At 37.1% G+C, this 20,472-nt stretch overlaps 1 protein-coding gene across 1 annotated transcript in view; it reads left to right on the forward strand.

The window, feature by feature from the left end:
- Window positions 1-17,340, forward strand: part of C2H4orf17 (chromosome 2 C4orf17 homolog) — a 37,429-nt gene extending 20,089 nt beyond the window's left edge. The window contains exons 6-9 of the mRNA XM_010371634.2: window positions 11,715-11,796; window positions 13,191-13,398; window positions 15,427-15,470; window positions 16,947-17,340. Coding sequence (XP_010369936.1) covers window positions 11,715-11,796; window positions 13,191-13,398; window positions 15,427-15,470; window positions 16,947-17,146 — 534 coding nt within the window. The 3' untranslated portion in view covers window positions 17,147-17,340. The remainder of the gene's footprint in view (window positions 1-11,714; window positions 11,797-13,190; window positions 13,399-15,426; window positions 15,471-16,946) is intronic.
- Window positions 17,341-20,472: the final 3,132 nt, after the last annotated feature.

The raw sequence follows: 20,472 nt of genomic DNA on the forward strand, positions 1-20,472 counted from the left end.
ACCTGCTACACCCTGGCACTTTGATCTTTCTGTAATTTTCTCATTCTCACCTTAAGAGCTTTGCTCTAAGAATTATCTTTCTCTTTATTGGCTCAGTGATCACCTTCTCATTAAGATTAAGTATCGCTTACTCAGAAATACTTTCTCTAATAATCCAATCTACAGTAGCTAACCAGTCACTCTATATCCCATTACCCTTTGTTATTTTTTGCATAAATATGCTATATATGTATGTTCAGACTTATTTATTTGGTTCAATATTTTCTCTCTCTCCTCACCCCACTCCCACTAAAATTTAAATCATATAAGATCTCACACTTGTCTGCCTTTGCTACTGCTTAATCTTCAGTGCCTAAGTGAGTGCTAGATACCTAGTAATTGTTAGATGAGTATTTGTTGGATATTGAATACATAAATTAAAAGGAAAAGTCAACTCAAGATCAAAAGATAACTGTAGAAAATCAGCTAAATACATAGTTCTCAACTCAAATAATCCATAATCTGAATGCAGTTTTAGTAAGACTGTCATTCTTCCTTGGGCGTATCAATAGACCAGCATGATCCTATAGAACTGGGTTTCTGGGCATCTATGAAAGAGTCCTCCTCTCAAACGCATCTTCTATTTTACAAAAATCAACTTAGCTGGACATCAGTTGATATAAAACTCACTAAAGTATAAACTCTTTGAAGGCAGGGATCTTGTCTGCCTCGTTCACAACTGATTTCTTAGCGCTCATCACTTCACTTGAAAAATATTAACTGGCACACAGACAATGGCATTTTGCCAAATAGTTGTTGACTATTTGCTAAATAAATGAACAGAGAGGGAGTAAAATGATAAAATAGGTTTTATCAAGATTTTTTGGCTTATGTAAAAGAGCCCCAGAAATATTGCTCATCTCGGAGGTATTCTATTCTTCCATGTTTCCTACAAAAAAAAATTTGGAATATTTTCTAATTTCCTACTATCCATTGAGTAACTCTAAATGGGCTGTGAAATCAGGAAATGTTTTTGCAGGGGTATGTGTGAAAGGGTATGCAGTTTCATGATTATTACTTTAAAAGGAAAGAGAAACATAATTCCGTGTCTATTAGCACTTTGTTTTAAGCCTTCCTTCCAAAGATCTGGAATTTATAGACATAACACCAAAATGTCTTCCAAACTCTTATAAATGGTTGGTGGGACTATAAATTAGTTCAGCCTCTGTGGAAAGCAGTTTGGAGAGTTCTCAAGGAACTATAAACAGAATTGCCATGCAAACCAGCAATCCCATTACTGGGTATATACCCAAAGGAAAATAAATAGTTCTAAAAGATAAAAAGACACCTTCACTGGCATGTTAATCACAGCAATATTCACAATAGCAAAGACATGGAATCAATCTCAGTGCCCATCAGTGATGAACTGGATAAAGAAAAGGTGGTACATATACACCATAGAATACTACACAGCCATAAAATATAGAATAATACATTTTGCAGCAACCTGGATGCAGCTACAGGTCATTATTCTAAGTCAATGAATACAGAAACGGAAAACCAAATACTGCATAGTCTCACCAGTAAATGGGAGCCAATCACTGGGTACATGTAGACATCAAGATGGGAACAATAGACACTGGAAACTCCAAAAGGTAGGAGGAAGGAAGGAAAGCAAAGAAGGAAAAACTATCAGGAACTCTGTTCACTATTTGCGTGGTGGATTAACTGAAGCCCAAAGCTCAGCATTATTCAATATATCCATGTAACAAACATGCACATGTACCCACAGGGTCTCAAATTTAAAAAGAAAAGTTGACCAAACACATCTGTTTATTCTTTAAATATTTAATGTCAAACTACGAACTAGAGTATGAGGATACAATCAATTTCTTCATTCATAGAGCTTATGAAGTAATAGTGCAACTGTTATAAGAACATGTACCAGGAGACTTTGTAGCTCAGAGAGCCTTCAAGGAGAAAGGGACGTAAAGAATGTTTAGGATGTAATCAGAAGATAAAGAGAAGTATGGAAGAGATCTTTCCCAGTCAAGTGACCTTCGTATCTTAAGACTAAGGTGTGAGAGCATTGCTTAATTAAAACAACGAACAACAATTAATATGGTTGATGCAGACAGTGCATGGAGAAAGTGGCAAGAGATGGGGCTGGAGACTTAAGAATAGACTGGATAGTGTAGTACTTTATAAGCCCTATCAAGGTGTCCAGATTTCGTCCCAAGGGGTGTGGGGAGCCAATAAAGAATTTTAAGCACTAAATGATATTGTATTACTTTGTAAGTATAAGAATTACATAGTTAGAACTGTACTTTAGAAAAACCACTCTGGATACAATATGCAGATTAATTTGGGGAGATAAGGGGTGACAAAGTTGCAAGCAAGGGACTCTGATTCGAAAATTATAGATTAGGTTCAACGCTTAACCTCCTGCTTTAAAAAACTATATAATTCAGCAAAATATATACGGAAACGATTTTCAGGTACTGGGCAACAGGCACTACAGATTGGACCACTGAGAGAAGAGAAACAGTTGGGGTTATTTCCATATTCAACCCAGACTTCTGCCTGGGGCACATGCCTAATCATGGCACAGAGAAGTGGAGCCTGAACAGACAGCAGCAACTTCTCTAGGTGCAGAAAACAGAGTTTAGTATTTGGGGATGCTGAGGTGGGTGGAATTTGCAAAGATCTGAAGAAGATAAATCTGTGCAGAGAATGAGCTCCAGAAATTTAGGGGTACCATTAAGTGTTCAGTCCAATATGAAGCCTCACATGTACAGGATGACTCTGAGACCTGGCAAGGAGAGCTAATGGGAGGTATTACAGAGCTTAGAGTTGCTGGAGTTCTAAGAAACCCTGAAAAGACCTCGCCGGAGTGAAGATACTTTGCGGAACATACCAGGACTTCAATTCAGACCCCAGAAAAGTTACACCTTAAAAATAGCCCTGCAATACAGGCTACTCTAGGCTAGATTCTCAAATCCTAAAATAAAATTTCAGGACATCAAGTTCACTTGCCAATATATTAATAATGTTCAAGAACAAAACACTATTTTTTCCCTCAACTTTCATTTTAAGTTCTGGGGTACATGTGCAGGACGTGCAGGTTTGTTACATCGGTAAACCTATGCCCTGGTGGTTTGCTGCACAGATCATCCCATCACCTAGGTATTATGCCCAGCATCCATTGGCTATTCTTCCTGATGCTCTCCTTCTCCCCTAACACTCCCTGACAGGTCCCAGTGTGTGTTGTTCCCCACCATATGTCCATGTGTTCTCATTGTTCAGCTCCCACTTACAAGTAAGAACATGTGGTGTTTGGTTTTCTGTTCCTTCATTAGTTGCTGAGGATAACAGCTTCCACCTCCATCTATGTCCTTGCAAAGGACACGATCTCATTCCTTTCTATGGCTGCATAGTATTCCATGGTGTACATGTATCACATTTTCTTTATCCAGTCTATCATTGATGGGCATTTAGGTTGATTCCATGTCTTTGCTATGGTGAATAGTGCTGCAGTGAACATATGCATGCATATATAACAAAATAATTTATATTCCTTTGGGTACATACCCAGTAATGGGATTGCTGGATTAGACGGTATTTCTGCCTCAAGATCATTGAGGAATCACCACACTGCCTTCCACAATGGTGGGAGTAATTTATACTCCCACCAACAGTGTAAAATTGTTCCGTTTTCTCCACAACCTTGCCAGCATCTGCTGTTTTCTGACTTTTTAATAATCGTCATTCTGACTGGTGTGAGATGGTATCTTATTGTGGTTTTGATTTGCATTTCTCTAATGCATTTAGCCCATTTACATTTAAGGTTAGTATTGCTATGTGTGAATTTGATCTTGTCACCATGATGCTAGCTGGTTATTTTGCAGACTTGTTTATGTGGTTGGTTCATAGTGTCACTGGTCTGTGTACTTAACTGTGTTTTTGTAGTGGCTGGTAAAAGTTTTCCTTTCCATATTTAGTGCTTCCTTCAGGAGCAAGGCAGGCCTGGTGGTGACAAATTCCCTCAGCATTTGCTTGTCTAAAGAGGATCTTATTTCTCCTTCGCTTATGGAGCTCAGTTTGGCCAGATGTGAAATTCTGGGTTGGAAACTCTTTAAGAATGTTGAATATTGGCTCCCAATTTCTTCTGGCTTGTAGGGTTTCCACTGAGAGATGTGGTATTAGTCTGATGGACTTCCCTTTGTAGGTGACCTGACCCTTCTCTCTGGCTGCCCTTAATGTTTTTTCTTTCATTTTGACCTTGGAGAATCTGAAGATGATGTGCCTGAGGATGGATCTTCTCAAGGAGTATCTTACTAGGGTTCTCCAGATTCCCTGAATTTGAATGTTGGCCTGTCTTGCTAGTTTGGGGAAGTTCTCCTAGATGACATCCTGAAGTATGTTTTCCAACTTGGTTCCATTCTCCTCATCTCTTTTAGGTATTCCAATCAGTCTTAAGTTCAGTCTTCTTACATAATCCCACATTTATTGGAGGTTTTGTTCATTCTTTTTTCTCTATTTTTGTCTGCCTGTCTTATTTCAGAAAGATACTCTTCAAGCTCTGAGATTCTTTCCTCTACTTGGTCTTTTCTGCTATTAATACTTACAATTACATTACATTGTGAAGTTCTTGTGTTGTGTTTTTCAGCTACATCAGGTCAGTTATGTTCCTCTCTAAACTGGCTATTCTTGTTATTGGCTTATGTATTGTTTTATCATGATTCTTAGCTTCTTTACATTAAGTTACAACATGCTCCTTTAGCTTAGCAAAGTTTGTTATTACCCACGTTCTGAAGCCTACTTCTCTCATTCAGCCATCTCAGCCTCAGTTCTGTGTCCTTGCTTGAGATGTGTTGCAGTCATTTGGAGGATAAAAAGCACCCTGCCTTTTTGAGTTTTCAGCGTTTTTGCATTGATTCGTTTTCATCTTTGTGGGCTTATCTACCTTCAATCTTTAAGGTTACTGACCTTTAAATGGGATTTTTGTGGCATCTTTTTTTTTGTTGCTGTTGTTTTCTGTTTGTTTGTTTTTCTTCTAACAGTCAGGGCACTCTTCTGTAGGGCTGCTGCAGTTTGCCGGGGGTCTGCTCCAGACCCTGGTTGCCTTGAGTTTTCCCATACCTGGAGGTATCACCAGTGAAGGCTGCAAGACAGCAAAGATGTCTGCCTGCTCCTTCCTCTGGGATCTCCATCCTAGGGGGCTACTGACCTGTTGCTGGCTCAAATGCTCCTAGATGAGGTGTGTGGAGGCTTCTATTGGAAGGCATTACCGGGTCAGGAGGAATGGGATCAGGGACCCACTTAAAGAAGCAGTCTGGCTGCTTTTGGGGAGAGCAGGTATGCTGGATTGGGGGGATCTCTTCCTCGTCCAGACCACTTGGACTTTCCAGAGCTGGCAGGCTGGAATGGTTGAGTCAACTGAAATGCTAAGACAACAGCTGCCCCTACCCCCGGAGGGCTCTGTCCCAGGGGGAGATCAGAGCTCTGTGCATATGACCCTGGCTGGAGTTGCTGAACACAGGGAGGCCCCACCGAGTGAGAAGGAATGGATTGGGATCCCACTTAAAGAAGCAGTCTGGGCATGATCTGGCACAGCAGCTGTGCCTTGTTGGTGGGGACTCCTCCCTGTCCGGATGGCCTGCACTTCCTGGAGCCAGCAGGCTAGAACAGCTGAGTTGACCAAAACACAGAGATGCTGGCTGCCCCTTCCCCTGGGAACTCGGTCCCATCACAGGCAGTCTCCAGCCTGTTGCCACTGGCTGGCTGGAATTCCAAGCCAGTGGGTCTTAACTTGTGAGAGCCCCCGTAAGTGGGGCAAACAGAATGATGCTGCTTAGCTCCCTGGATTCAGTCCCCTTCCTAGGGATATGTACAGATAGATTTCCTGTCTTGCCAGGATTCCTGAGCTGGAGTATGTTTCTGTGTGTACCTGAGTGGCTATTCTGCTGAGACTCCACATAGCTCTGTGTTTCATGCCCAGGGCCCTGTGGCATGGGCTCATGAGGGCACCTCCTGATCCACAGGTTGCAAAATGTAGACTCTCCACAATGTAGCATATACAAAGTCCCTCAAATAATAGTTATTAGACATGCAAAGAGCAGCAACTACAACCCATAAGCAGAAGGAAAAAAAGAATTCATAATAACAGACACAGAAATGGCACAGATGTGGAAATTAGTAGAAAAGGCTGTAAAAGAGATTGTTTTTAAAGATTTTCAAAGATTTCTAGGAAAAAAAGACATAATGAGTGAATAGATGAGGCATCTCTCAAGAGAAATGGAAATTAAAAAGAGACCAAAAGGAAACCTTAGAATTGAGAAATATAGCTATGCACTGCATAACAATGTTTCCATCAATAACAGATCATAAATATGACAGTGGTACCATAAGTATATAATATGGTATCTTTACTGTACCTTTTCTATGTTTAGATATAGTTATATACACAAATACTTACCAATGTGTTACAATTGCCTACAGTATTTAGTACAGTAACATGCTGTACAGGTTTGTAGCCCAGGAACAAGAGGCTATATCATATAGCCTAAGTGTATAGTAGGTTGTATCATCTAGGTTTATGTAAGCACACTGTATGATGTCCACACAATGATTGGATCATTAATGATGCATTTCTCAAAACGTGTTCTTGTCATTAAGTAATGCATGACTGTACAATATTTGAAACCAAAATTTCACTGGATGTGATTAGCAGCACACGTGGCACTGCAGAAAAAAATATGTAAGTGGAGTTAAAGAGAGGGCAATTAAAAAAAAAACAAATTAAAGTAAAAAGACTTCAGAATATGTAAACAAAAGCTTACTGACCTGTGAGAATATATTGGGTGATCTAACACATGTGCAATGGGAGTCTCAGAGGAAGAGGAAAGAGAGATTAGAGCATAAAAATTATTTGAAGAGCTAATAGCTAATATTTTTCTAAATTTAATGAAACCTTACAAAACCCAAGAAAGATAAACACAGAAGTTACATCTGGGTACATCATAATAAAGTTGCAGAAAACCAAAGAGAATATCTTGAAATCAGCAAGAGAAAAAAGACATATTACATATACAGTCATGCATCACTTAATGACAGGAATACATTCTGAGAAATGTGTCAGACAGTTTCATTGTTGTTTAAACAACACAGAGTGTACTTACATGAACCTAGATGTTACAGGTACTACACACCTAGGCCATATGCTATAGCCTATTGCTCCTGAGCTATAAACCTATACAACATTTTACTATACTGAATACTATAGAAATTGTAGCACAATGGTAAGTATTTGTATATCTAAACAGGAAAAGATACAGTAAAAATACAGTATGATAATCTTATTGGACCACCATTGTATATCTGGTCCACTGTTGACTAAAACATTGTTATATGGTGCATGACTATAATGATAAAAATGACAGCTGACTTCTCACTAGAAATATGCAAGCCATAAGACAATGAAATGACATTTTAAAGCTCTTAAAATTTAAAGATAAGCTGACATTTTATAGATCTGTCATTTGGAAGTAAAGGAATAGGTGAGAGGGAGGTAAGTGTGGTTATAAAGAAAACAGAGTGGTAAAATGTAAAACAACAATAACACAATGTTCAGGTGAGAGATAAATGGAAGTATAACTCATAAGGTTCTAACACTATACATTAAGTGGTATAATATTAATTCAAGGAACACTATATTAGATTAAGGATGCATATTTTAATCCCTTGAACAACAAAAAAAGTATAGCTAAAAAGCCAATGGAGAGGATAAAGTGGAATATTAAAATATGCTTGATTAATCCAAAAGGAGACAGAGGAAAGAATAAGGGGAACACTAACAGAAGGAAAAAATAAAAAACAAGTAGCAAGATGGTACACTCAAAACTATGCAAAAGGACAAGTAGACTAAAAATTCCAAGAAAAAGACAAGGATTGATAAGTTTGATAATAATTTTTAACAAGGGCCATTGTTTCAGCTTCTTTAAATGTTTGGAGTTGATAATGAATATATTTAGATTTATTTATTTTAATACTGATGTGCAGAGTAAATGGTAACTCCTTCATTTCAAAAGTTAAGTAATCAGCAAACAAATAATTTAACATGTCTTTTAAGGGATAAATATGAATAAACAATGTCAGATAGTTCACGCCTAGGTTTTCAAATAAAAAAATAAAAAAGTTTGGACAAACATAAGGATAGAAGTCTCCTATTCCAGAACCTGGCAAAACCAATTTTCTTTGACCAGAGAAGACAGTTTCTTAGAAATCCAGTTCGTTGCCACTCAAATCTCTAATCCCAGGACTGGTTTGGGTAGTTTCTTCTGGTAATGTGCATTAATACCACCAATTTTTTGCCCCTGTGATCACTCTTTACAGAGATTCGAAGTCACTAAATCCTGCCAGACCTGACCTTTTATGACTTGGGAGGGCAAATATATTGTTAAAGAAATGCTGAACCATGTTTTTTGTACACTCCCTTTCAAGCCACAACACACAAAAACTGAGGATGGATCCTTGACTTTGATTTCTAATTGAATAGGTTCAATGACCAGCGAGCTTCCCTCTGTTGGGAGTAATTGAAAAAGTTCCATTTCAAGTTTAAGGAATTTCCACATGTGTTAAAATTTGCACTCATCCTTACAGCACATAGACTTGTGAGTACAGAATAATGCCAATAAAGATGGGAAGATATGAATCATATACATTATGCCACTTCATGAAATATGTTCAGGACAGGCACTCAGAACTCAAGGTCAGGAACCATTTTGGAAAACATGATTGTTAGAATGAGAATTGGAAAGTCCTGCAAAGACAGGATATCAGGACAACTTTTATGGTAGGTACCAAGGCTGGAATCCCCAGAATCTTTGCTGGATAATGGTGGATATCTCTGATGCTGAGCACCTATCCTCTGGAGTTGGAAGAGAAGTTTTCAATTCCAGAAACCTTTCTGGTAGTCCGCTCTGAGTTTTTGCCTACCAAGATGATACAGAGAACCCTACATATATGTTTTCAGTTACCACTATAGCAAAAGAAACATGGGGTTGCCTTGAGGAATTAAGGTTTCTCTGCCCCTAGAAATCATGAGATCATTGACGAAAAGTTTTTTGAGGGATTCCAAAGAGTGAGTTCAATAAACTTCCACAGGTGGAATAACAGAGAGAATCTACTCATTGGATGCTTTTCCGTTTCTCCAGATCTGATCAAGACTCGATTTGTGACCCTTTGGAAAAGCTATAATATCTCTGACGCTCAAGAAGCCTGGTTTACAGGTGTAGTCATCATCCCTGCCCCAAGCTGCAGAAACAAATGTTTTTCTGAAGAGATTGGAAGCTACTGTGTTCATTGTGCATCTGCATAGGTTTCTGTAACAGAGAATGCAGGAGGTTTCCCAGTAAGACATATTCTACATCCTCTCACTGAAAGGATAACTATATTATCTAGGATGTTGTTGATCAACTAGTGATCTATGACAGAAGCAGCTAAGAGTGATGTGCAATCACTATATTGATGAAAAATGCACAGAGGCAGAGTGGCTTAGAAAATACCATGAGGCTTTTTTTCTATTTTTGCCACAGTTGTTGATTTGTTGTGAAATTAGGAGCAAATCTAACTTTCTCTCTTTAGAATATGTCATTATCAAAGACAGAAATCTTAACATAATAACAAAGTTCAATACAGGGCAGTTGATTTTTCAGCCATTTAATTTTGCTTCTCTATCTTCAGCATCTAGATCAATGACTAATACAAATATTTGTTAAATTAATAATAATTTAAGACTTCAGGCAGAAATACTAAGAGAATGAATGTTGCAGTAGCTCAAACCAGATTTGATGTTGCTTTAGGTTGCCTCAAGACAATGAGGATGAAGACAAAAGGAGTGATTTCGGGAAGGGGAACATCACACACCGGGGCCTATCATGGGGAGGGGGGAGGGGGGAGGGGGGAGGGATTGCATTGGGAGTTATACCTGATGTAAATGACGAGTTGATGGGTGCTGACGAGTTGATGGGTGCAGCACACCAACATGGCACAAGTATACATATGTAACAAACCTGCATGTTATGCACATGTACCCTAGAACTTAAAGTATAATAATAATAAAAAAAAATAAAAAAAAAAGTAGTATTTAGAAGGTAGACTTTACTGAATTTGTCTGACATTATGTTTTAGAAAAGGGCAAGGGAGTTGTCCAGGATGAATCTCAGCATCTGGTTTGGACAGTTTAATGTATGTTGGTGCTGTTCATTGAGACAGGGGAACCAGGAGGAAAAGTAAGTTTGGAGCAGGTTTTAGGAAAATAAATGTGGATTTTGTTTTATATATTTTGTGTCCAAAATATCTATAGTATAGCTAAGTGAATACATCTAGTAGGCAGATGGATATACAGGACTGAAGTTCAGGAGATAGATATGAATATCAGATATGTCTAAATTCTAACAGCAGACACAATTAAGACTCAGTCAGGAAACTTCATTACCTGTGCTTACTTAACACATTGTACTTTTATTTTAATGCTTATGATAGTCCATTTTTATGAGAATTAATTATTCCATATTTCTATCTCTACTGTCACCTACATTTAAGCCTGTAGCTCCAGAGTTTTTTAAAAAATCTCAAGGAAGCATTCTGAATAAATAAAGGGAATTATATTCCTATCCCATTGGGCCAATCACTGTGTTCAAAAAACTGAGGTACAACGATGACTTGAGCCCAGATCACATCCCTCTCTCTCAGACTATGGAGAGGAGCAGGGCAGATGGGGCCAGTTCTGTGACTGATGGATTCTCATTAGAACCCTATGGTACAGTGGGAAGGATAAATTCACCAAAAGTATATTCCTACTAGAAGACATTGGTATTGAATAGACAAAGCAAGACAAATGCTGGGATACACTCAGGATGGTGGTGGAAATATTAAAGGGAAATATTAGGGAAAGTTATAGGGAATAGTCACAAACCTTTTAGAAGGTCAGAAGGTTTCATAGCTTGTAATAATTGAATAAACTGAAGGCAGCTGGTTCTTACCTTGGAACATTAGGTCATCGGGTAAATACTAGGGACAATAGAGGCTTCCCCAGTTGTCTGTTTACCCTACCTCCATTAACTAACCTTTGACCCAGATGGCCTTCTTGGGGGAGGTCGACTAGGGATATTGCCCCCAATGATATTTACCTTAGACCTCGATACCTGAGCTTTAATCATTCCTAGAACTCTCTTAACCATGTTAATTATTCGCAAGTGTGTTTACTCAAAGCTTCTGTTGTGAATTGTTTATCAAATAAATGCCTGGAGTGCGAGCTGCTCAGGGCCAGCCGCAGTGACAAACCTCTCTTGGTGTGCAGGCAGTCGGACACTCGGCTGTACTGGCAAGACAGAATATCTGTGTGTCAATGTACGTTTTATTCATCCGTCGTTTAGGTCAGGGTCTGCGGGCAGACTCCCACAGCTAATGCCCTCTTATGAGGAGCAAAATCTCAGACAAACACACTCCATAGCCTACCCTAAACTGTTAATTGTGCTGGAAATGTTGTTTTCACTAGGATTCTACTGTGGGCTATTTGAAATTGAGCTCCTGAGTTAAAAATCTCAATTGACTTAATTGCACATCATATACAGAGTGATATTTGGGAAGATGGGATTTGGAGAAGGTAAAGGAAAACTGATAAACCTTGTACTATTTATTTGCTCATATGTAACTCTAATGTTCTCTGTCAGATCCTGGCAAAGCTCTGTGACATTTTGCATACTGATTCTCTGGCAGAAGTTTTACAGTGGCTGCTTCATGCAAGTTCAAAAGGTGCGATTAAAATACACATTTTAAAACACTGAGCTCAATTTATTGTCAGAAACTGGAAATATGCCAATATCTGAAGTTTTGTACGTTGGGTTTGCAAAGATAATGTTGCAGTACTATTTCCGCAATGTTTCAGTGTAAGGTCATTGCTGTTCTGCATATCCAGCTGCATGCATGTGGGTCATTTAATGAACCCAAAATTCAGTATGCCTTAAATTGAACTCATTTGGGTGACATGAAACACTTGTGTCCAAGGGCGGTATTATTCTCAGCTGGAGTTGGTTTGTGCTCCTCTAGAGTCCACACACCCAGGGGCCTCCCTGAGCACATCTTCTGACCTGTTGTTAACTCTGAACACAAAGCTTCTTTCTTTCCTTTGGTAAGGAGAACAGTAGAACAGCTACCCAACCTGCAACAGCTCTTCCAGTTGCCCAGCAAAACCATCAACTCAGTCATCTCCTAACCTCTTTCGGGCCCTTCCTGTCCTGTTTCATGAAAACACATGCCATTCCCAATCGAGACACTGATAAGTGGCAGAGAGCAGCTATCTTAAAATGTAGCTGGTCATCCTACTGACTGAGGCAAAATCTCTGCAGTGGACTTGAGAATTTGCAGTTCTGACAAGTTCCCAGGTGTTGCTGATAATGCTGGTCTCAGGACCACTCTTTGAGAATCACTGCACTGATCAATGCTAGGAAGTACCAATGTGTGAGGAACAGTCTAATGTTTTAAAGTAGGAAGCATTTTGGAAATATTACCTTGCTCTAGGAATTCAATACTACTTTTTAGGCAATTGAAAAGTGCTTAGAGGCAATGGGTCTTTAGTTATCTTCCATTATTTTTCCTTTTTAAGAATGTAACATTTAATAAACTATACAAGTAATAAATCCTTATTGTGGGGAGAAAGAACAGATGAACCAGAAAGAAAAAAAGAGACGAGACAGAACAGAAATAATCAATAAAATCACCACAGACATCATTTAAGTGAATACTTTGGTGTATATCTTCCTAGATATGCTTGTAACTATTTATTACCTATTAGTCTGTATTTTAACAGAATCATATTGTACTTATTTTTGTATAGGTATCCTTATATCTTTGGTGGCAGCCTGTAAGACTGGCTACTGTACTCAATATTTTAAAACTATTCCACTGCTATTCAGGGACAAGTGCCTCAGTGAGTTAACTACTCTGGGCACTCTACAGTATCACAGGTCAACAGAAACCATGTTAAAATGAACCAACTTTTCTGCAGAAGTCTTTACTCCCACATAGGTAACTATCCAGAAAATAGATGACCAGTCTTTCATACTCAGGAGCTGGATAATCTTGTGTTTCTAGCCAAAATGACAATTGCAACCTTTACTTCTCCCACCCTTTTTTATCTTTTAAAACAGAAAAAGAGTGGGTCTCAGCTTTGATTCATTCTGAGCTTGCTGAGATAAACCTGTTGACTCATCACAGAAGAAACACCTCAATGGAACCAGCACCAGAGACTGGGAAACCAACCACAGTTAAATCACCACCCACAGTTAAATTGCCCCAAAATGTACTTGCAAAATCAAAAGTGCTGACCAGAGATACAGAAGGGCATCAACCAACCAGGTAATTAGATATAATGGCCTCCTAGAGGGAGGGCCTATGGTATATGAAGATTTTGAATTATCTTGTTATTTACCTTTAAAAATGTTAAACAGGAGGTTCTAAAGCTCCACTTTATTCAGTAAATGACTGCAATATATATTTGCTTTCATTTTCATATATGTAATATAAGAATTGTTCTGAATTCTATTGTTTAGAACATTTTGGCATTTGGTTTCTTATCTGGTAACCTTTCTTTTTTTTTAATTTTTTTTTATTTTTTATTTTTTATTATACTTTAAGTTCTAGGGTACATGTGCATAACGTGCAGGTTTGTTACATATGTATATTTGTGCCATGTTGGTGTGCTGCACCCATCAACTCGTCAGCATCCATCAATTCATCATTTATATCATGTATAACTCCCCAATGCAATCTCTCCCCCCTCCCCCCTCCCCATGATAGGCCCCGGTGTGTGATGTTCCCCTTCCCGAGTCCAAGTGATCTCATTGTTCAGTTCCCACCTATGAGTGAGAACATGCAGTGTTTGGTTTTCTCTTCTTGTGATAGTTTGCTAAGAATGATGGTTTCCAGCTGCATCCATATCCCTACAAAGGACGCAAACTCCTCCTTTTTTATGGCTGCATAGTATTCCATGGTGTATATGTGCCACATTTTCTTAATCCAGTCTGTCACAGATGGACATTTGGGTTGATTCCAAGTCTTTGCTATTGTGAATAGTGCCGCAATAAACATACGTGTGCATGTGTCTTTGTAGTAGAATAATTTATAATCCTTTGGGTATATACCCAGTAGTGGGATGGCTGGGTCATATGGTACATCTAGTTCTAGATCCTTGAGGAATTGCCATACTGTTTTCCATAATGGTTGAACTAGTTTACAATCCCACCAACAGTGTAAAAGTGTTCCTATTTCTCCACATCCTCTCCAACAACTGTTGTTTCCTGATTTTTTAATGATTGCCATTCTAACTGGTGTGAGATGGTATCTCATTGTGGTTTTGATTTGCATTTCTCTGATGGCGAGTGATGATGAGCATTTTTTCATGTGTCTGTTGGCTGTATGAATGTCTTCTTTTGAGAAATGTCTGTTCATATCCTTTGCCCACTTTTTGATGGGGTTGTTTGTTTTTTTCTTGTATATTTGTTTGAGTTCTTTGTAGATTCTGGATATTAGTCCTTTGTCAGATGAGTAGATTGCAAAAATTTTCTCCCATTCTGTAGGTTGCCTGTTCTTCTTTTTAAGAAAAATTATTTTTCCACTAAGGGAAAAGCAAGAACGGCTACCTAGAAATCTAAGATAATAAAGGTTTTTATAGTTTAACTAAAAATAGATGCAATTAAGGAAATCAAAATTGTATTGTTACAGTTAGTGTATATTTTGTTAAATGTGTATCACACAGGTTTCACTTTTTTGTGTAGAACAATGCAAGATTAAAATAAATTGCTTCACTTAATTTTCTCTGATTTACTCCTGGGGCCCCCTAGAGAGAAAAATAACTGCTAAAATAATTGAAATTACTGAAGGAGAAATTTTTCTTAAATGCTGTAATTTCAATAACAGAAGAAAAATATATATTTATGTAGAATCATGGTGAAAGAATGTATGGTAGGATATTATTTAAGCTTGGAGAGAAAATCTTGTTGCTTTACAATTAAAAGTTGAGTAAAGCTTAAAGTTAGAGGAAAAACACATTTTTGAAAATATAAATATGTCAATTTAAAAAGCATTAAGATAAAAAAATTATATTACTAATTGTCGCTATCTTAAAGTTTCCATAAAATCTGAAACTGGAAGATAGTAAGGTAATCTCTAGCTTAATATATGATACAATAGTTAGATATTTACTCAAAGTAAGAAGAAGTTTTCATTGGAAGTAAATTTAGCACTGTATGCATTAAAAAAAAACAAAGAATTGGGGTAGCATATTTAAGATACATACACACTGAACTTATTGATGACAGTGTAGTCTATAGAAAATACTTTTTTGTATCTGTGAAACTCACTTTTTTCTTTCTCCAACTGATCTAGAGTGTCAAGTCAAGGATCTGCAGAAAGCAAGGAAGTACCAAAAGGTTAAGTACAGTTTTTGGTAGCTACTGAGTTGGTATAAAGAAACCAGTAAGTACTAATGACCTAGGGAACAGATTTTAAGGATCAGTGCTTTTAAAAAAACAGAAAAATACAATAGTAATTTCCAGATCAACTCTTGTGAGAGTATCTGCTGACTTTCTCACAAAGATAAATTTACCTTTGTTTTGAAAGGCAAAGTGCCTGATCAGGGACAGACATTCTTTGAGAAGCAAGTCAGCAGGACAACAGGAACTATAGGTTTCGTTATAGCAAGTCAGTGAAAAGGGAAACCCTGCATTGACCTAACAAAAGGATAATGATCTCAGAGTTTTGGTTCTTCAGAGCTTAATGGAGCTAAATAATTTCACTGGAAACAAAGTTAACCAGAGAGAAGGGCAAAATGGCAATCAGCCACAAGCAGGTGACCTACGAGACAGCAAAAATACAATAGAAAAGAGCAGTTTTGTGTCCCACCAGAAGCCCAGCTCCAGTCTATAGGGGCACCAGGGAGAATCAAGAATTGTGGAAAGTCCTACCTTGGTCCAAAATAGCCCAAACAAAGTATCCTTGTAGGTTTGGCAGTTTCTAGGTTTAAAACAAGCAGAGCACTTATGACTACAGAGCAACAACTATGAAGCGTATCTACAAGCTTTATACAAAAATCTGTCTTGTCATTTCTACAAGTTCCCTTTACACCAGGAATGATATATAGTCAATTAGAGCTCACTGGGGTCACCCTAGACACCAGCAAGTTCCACTGTGATTAACCAAACCCAAAAGAGGCACTATCTGCTAACAGCCAATAGTAAGTATAGTTTAAAAATTACAAAGTACTCCCCTACTTAGACCGCAAGAACAGCCTATTGTTTCTGGCCTCTCCTACCAAACTCCTCATCCTGGGACTATAACATCATGACAGTGGTGGTTTCTATTATTCAACTTGATGTCTTACCTGTAAGGCCCACACATATTTTATCATTTAGATATTTGGAACTTTTTTGTATAAGAATTCCCCAGTCATGCCCCTTTCTCTCCACTGTTGATATTCAGCATCTCCTTACATCCCTATTCCTGCTTGGGTGCAACTATGTAGGTCTTATGAGCACAATTAACTTGTTTTAGCCTGCTTGTCTCTTCTTTTGTTGCATCTATCAGGACCATAGATATTCCTTCTTTCTCTCACTGTCCCATTCTCACCCATCACTCTTACCCATAAACAACTCTATATCATTGCAGTTGAAATCATGTTTACTTTTGAGAGTGAAGGAACATATCCTGCATGTTACAGAACAAATAACTCATTAAAGATGAGCAAGTGGTTAAAAAAAAAAAAGGAATATATTATTTTATGAGTTTTGGGTGTATCTGATTTACCTAAACTTCACATAGTTTTTTGTAGATAATTTACTACTAAAACATGGAGAAGCTGTATTCAGTGTCTTGATTATGGTCTTATTTAGATTTTTTCTCTATTTCAGAGGCTGAGCACAAGCCTCCATCATTTATAAGAAGAAATAATATGAAAATACCTGTCGCAGAATATTTCAGCAAACCAAAGTCTCCTCCCAGGCCTAACACTCAGGAAAGTGGATCAGCAAAACCAGTGTCAGCAAGGAGTATACAAGAATACAACTTCTGTCTCCAAAGAGCAGGTTATCCTTCAACATACCGAAGGTAGAAGTTCTAGACTGGGTGAATTCTTTCATGAATACGAGCTTACCATTTACATCATCGAATTATTTTTCAAATGTATATTTTTGGTATTGAGGAATCAAGTGGTCCTCTTTATGGTAGCACATGTAAATCTAAAAATACCTGTATGTAATGCTACAAATAAATATTACTGGAAATGATATTTCCATTTGTAGTTAATACTATGTGTAAAAGAAATATGTTTATTTATATACTATGTTTCCAGTCTTGCACTATTAGTACATGAGCATACAGCCTTGATACTAGAAAAATCATCCATAATCAGGATTAGGCAGTTACACTTTGACATCTACCCCAAACTCTGTTGGGGGGAACAAAACACAAAGAACAAAAAACAAAACACCACCATCACCACAAAAACAAACAAACAAAAACCCAACAACAGAATTTTAACATGGGAGATGATTTTTATCATCTGGTGTCTCACTGTTGTTGAACTATTATGAAAAAATGCTCCCCTCCCTTCCAAAAAGAACACATATACAAATTGTTTCTAACTCATGAGCTAGAAAGAAACTAGTTTTCAGTCAGTACTAATGGCGGATATTAAAATTTCATATTGAATTTTTTGTATTTTTAAAAGAAACGACTCTTGGGCCACAGATATGATTCTTTGAGCATGTTGCTGCAGTCTACCTAATAAGTCAATCCTTTATTTAGAATGTTCACACTGATGTTCATCAGAGATACTATAAATTCAGTGTGTGGTGTGTGTATGTGCATGCATGTCTATGTATATGTTAAATTTTAATGATAACATACTATGTGTCAGGAATCATTCTAAACACTTTAGATATAATAACTTAATTTTCACAAAAACTATTTGAGGTAACTACTCTTATTTTTCTCATTATTTAAAATAAGAAAGCTGAGGCACAGATTTGAACTCATTGTGATGGGATAAGTTGTAACAAATGCTATCATTCAAATACAATTATTTCCCACATGAGAGTCTGAAGTGTATGTTTCAAAGATGATTTTGCTTTACCTGGTGATTTAGAGGCCCAGAATCCTTCCACCTTGTGGCTGGACCATTACCTAAAGCTCCATTGTCAACTGTACCATGCTGGCAAAAGAAAAAATCAGAGTAAAGTATTAGTTTCCTATTGCTGATGTAACAAATTACCACAAACTTTGTGACTTAATGAAACACAAATGTATTCTGTCACAATTCTGTAGGCAGAGGTCTGAAACGGGTCTTACTGGGCTAAAACCAAGGTGTGGCAGGACTGCATGCCTTTCCTAGACTCTAGGGAACTATTTGTTTCCTTACCTGTTCCATTTTCTGGAGGCTATCTACACTCCTTGCTTCATGGTTCTCTTTCATCTTCAAAGTCAGCAATGGTCAGTCAAGTTGTTCTCATAACAAATCACTCTGATGCTGATTCTGTCTCCATCTTCCACTTTTGGACCTTTGTGATTGCATCGGGTCTGTTATCCAGCTTATCCAAGATAATCTCCTTCATTTAAGGTCAGCTGATTAGCAATTTAATTCTATCTTCAACCTTAAATTCCCCCTTACCATGTAACTTAACATATTCAAAGGTTCTGGGAATTAGGGTCTTTGAAAGGGACATTATTATGCCTTCCACAAGGAGGATATATCTGCTTAAAGTCTTGGCCTTGAAATGGTAAATATCACTTATAGTTACATTACATGGTTGAGAATTAGTATAACTGAAAGGGAAACTGATTAAAAACTCTTGAGTGGGAATCGTATTCCAATTACAGCTATGTTCTATGTTAACAAAAATTAGCTTTTGGTGGACAGTCAACTTTCTCCGACACAAAAATTTCATGGCTGGCTCAAGGTATGGCTAGAATCTATGTGCTTAAGCACTAGGTGCTACTGACACATAACAAGATTATGCTCAACTCATAAAATTAATGAAGTGCACTCTTTCTCGCTTTTCTGTTATGAAGATGTTACAATGGCATTGCAAATTCTTTTTCCTTAAAAATTTGCTAACATTCATCTATCAGACCGCATAGGTTTTGTGTTTTGGGGGGTCGTAGCTTTTTGACAATTGTATTTCTTCTGTGGTAACTGGTCTATTTATATTTTCTGTATTTTTGGAGAGGAGGATCAATTTGGGAACTTCATGTTTTCCCAGAAAATTATCCATTTCATCCAGGTTTCCAAGTTTATTTTCATAGAATTGAGATTTACCTCATAATTCATCTAAATTTGTTTATTCTACAATCTCATTTTTATGTATTTGTAATTTTTTTCTTGATCCAGTTAGCTAATTACTTTCACATTTTGCTACCATTTTCAAAAAACATCAGATCTTGGATTTATTCTTATGTCCAACAATTTTCCTATTTCTATTTTGTATCTCTTTCCAGTTTTTAAGTTCCATTTTTTCTTTTTATTTCTTTAGGTTCATTATTGTTCTAATGCCTTGAGTCAAATCTTCTTAATATGTTTATATTCAGTCATTCTCATTTATTAGCATAAAATTTTAAAGCGATGAATTTTCCTCTAATCACAGCTTTAGCTAGATCTATAGATCTGATATGTAGTGTTTTAATTATCTCTATTTTCAAAATATTACATAATTTCAGATTTGGTTTCCTCTTTTATATAATAAGTTCTTGAGAAAAAAATTTTAAAAGTGAGGCTTTCATCCCATCTCACCAAGTTTATTTTTCAGTTTAACGTATTCTTATCAGAGAAGTTGCCTATATTGTTACTTTTGGAAAATTTTCTTTGTGGTCTAATATAGTTACTTTTATGAATATGAGTTGCATTATTGTTTTTTCAGCCTACAAAATTTGATATCACTTATCTGTATTATAGCATGTACATTTTCCACATATTCATCTTTTGTCTACTTACATTGTCATAGGTTGAGAAATATGAGTTAAAGATTCCTTATACTGATGTATTGTTTCATTTAATTCCCAAAGGCTCTCAATGACTTCAAATACTGTGTTACCTGATACATAGATAAGGACTGCATTCTTGACAATTATAACATGCCCTTCTCCTTTTCTTTATTTGTAATGTGTTGGACCTTATCCAATGTTAAGATTGTGACTTGTGACTTCATTTTATAGCCTGGTATGTCTTTTCCTATTTTTTTATTTTCAATATTGCTGAGTAGCTTTAAATACAGCATGTATTTCTTTTTTAAATCCAATCTGGGAGATTTTTGGATCATTTAAATTTGCTGATAGGACATATAGATTTTGTTGTGTGATTGTATTTTATGTTAGCATTGTTTTTGTTGCTTTTATAAATGTTTCACTAAATGATCTGTAATTTCCTTGTTTTGTTTAGTGAGT

The sequence above is a fragment of the Rhinopithecus roxellana genome, chromosome 2 (genome assembly GCF_007565055.1).
Source record: "Rhinopithecus roxellana isolate Shanxi Qingling chromosome 2, ASM756505v1, whole genome shotgun sequence".
In the NCBI taxonomy this organism is placed as follows: Eukaryota; Metazoa; Chordata; class Mammalia; order Primates; family Cercopithecidae; genus Rhinopithecus; species Rhinopithecus roxellana.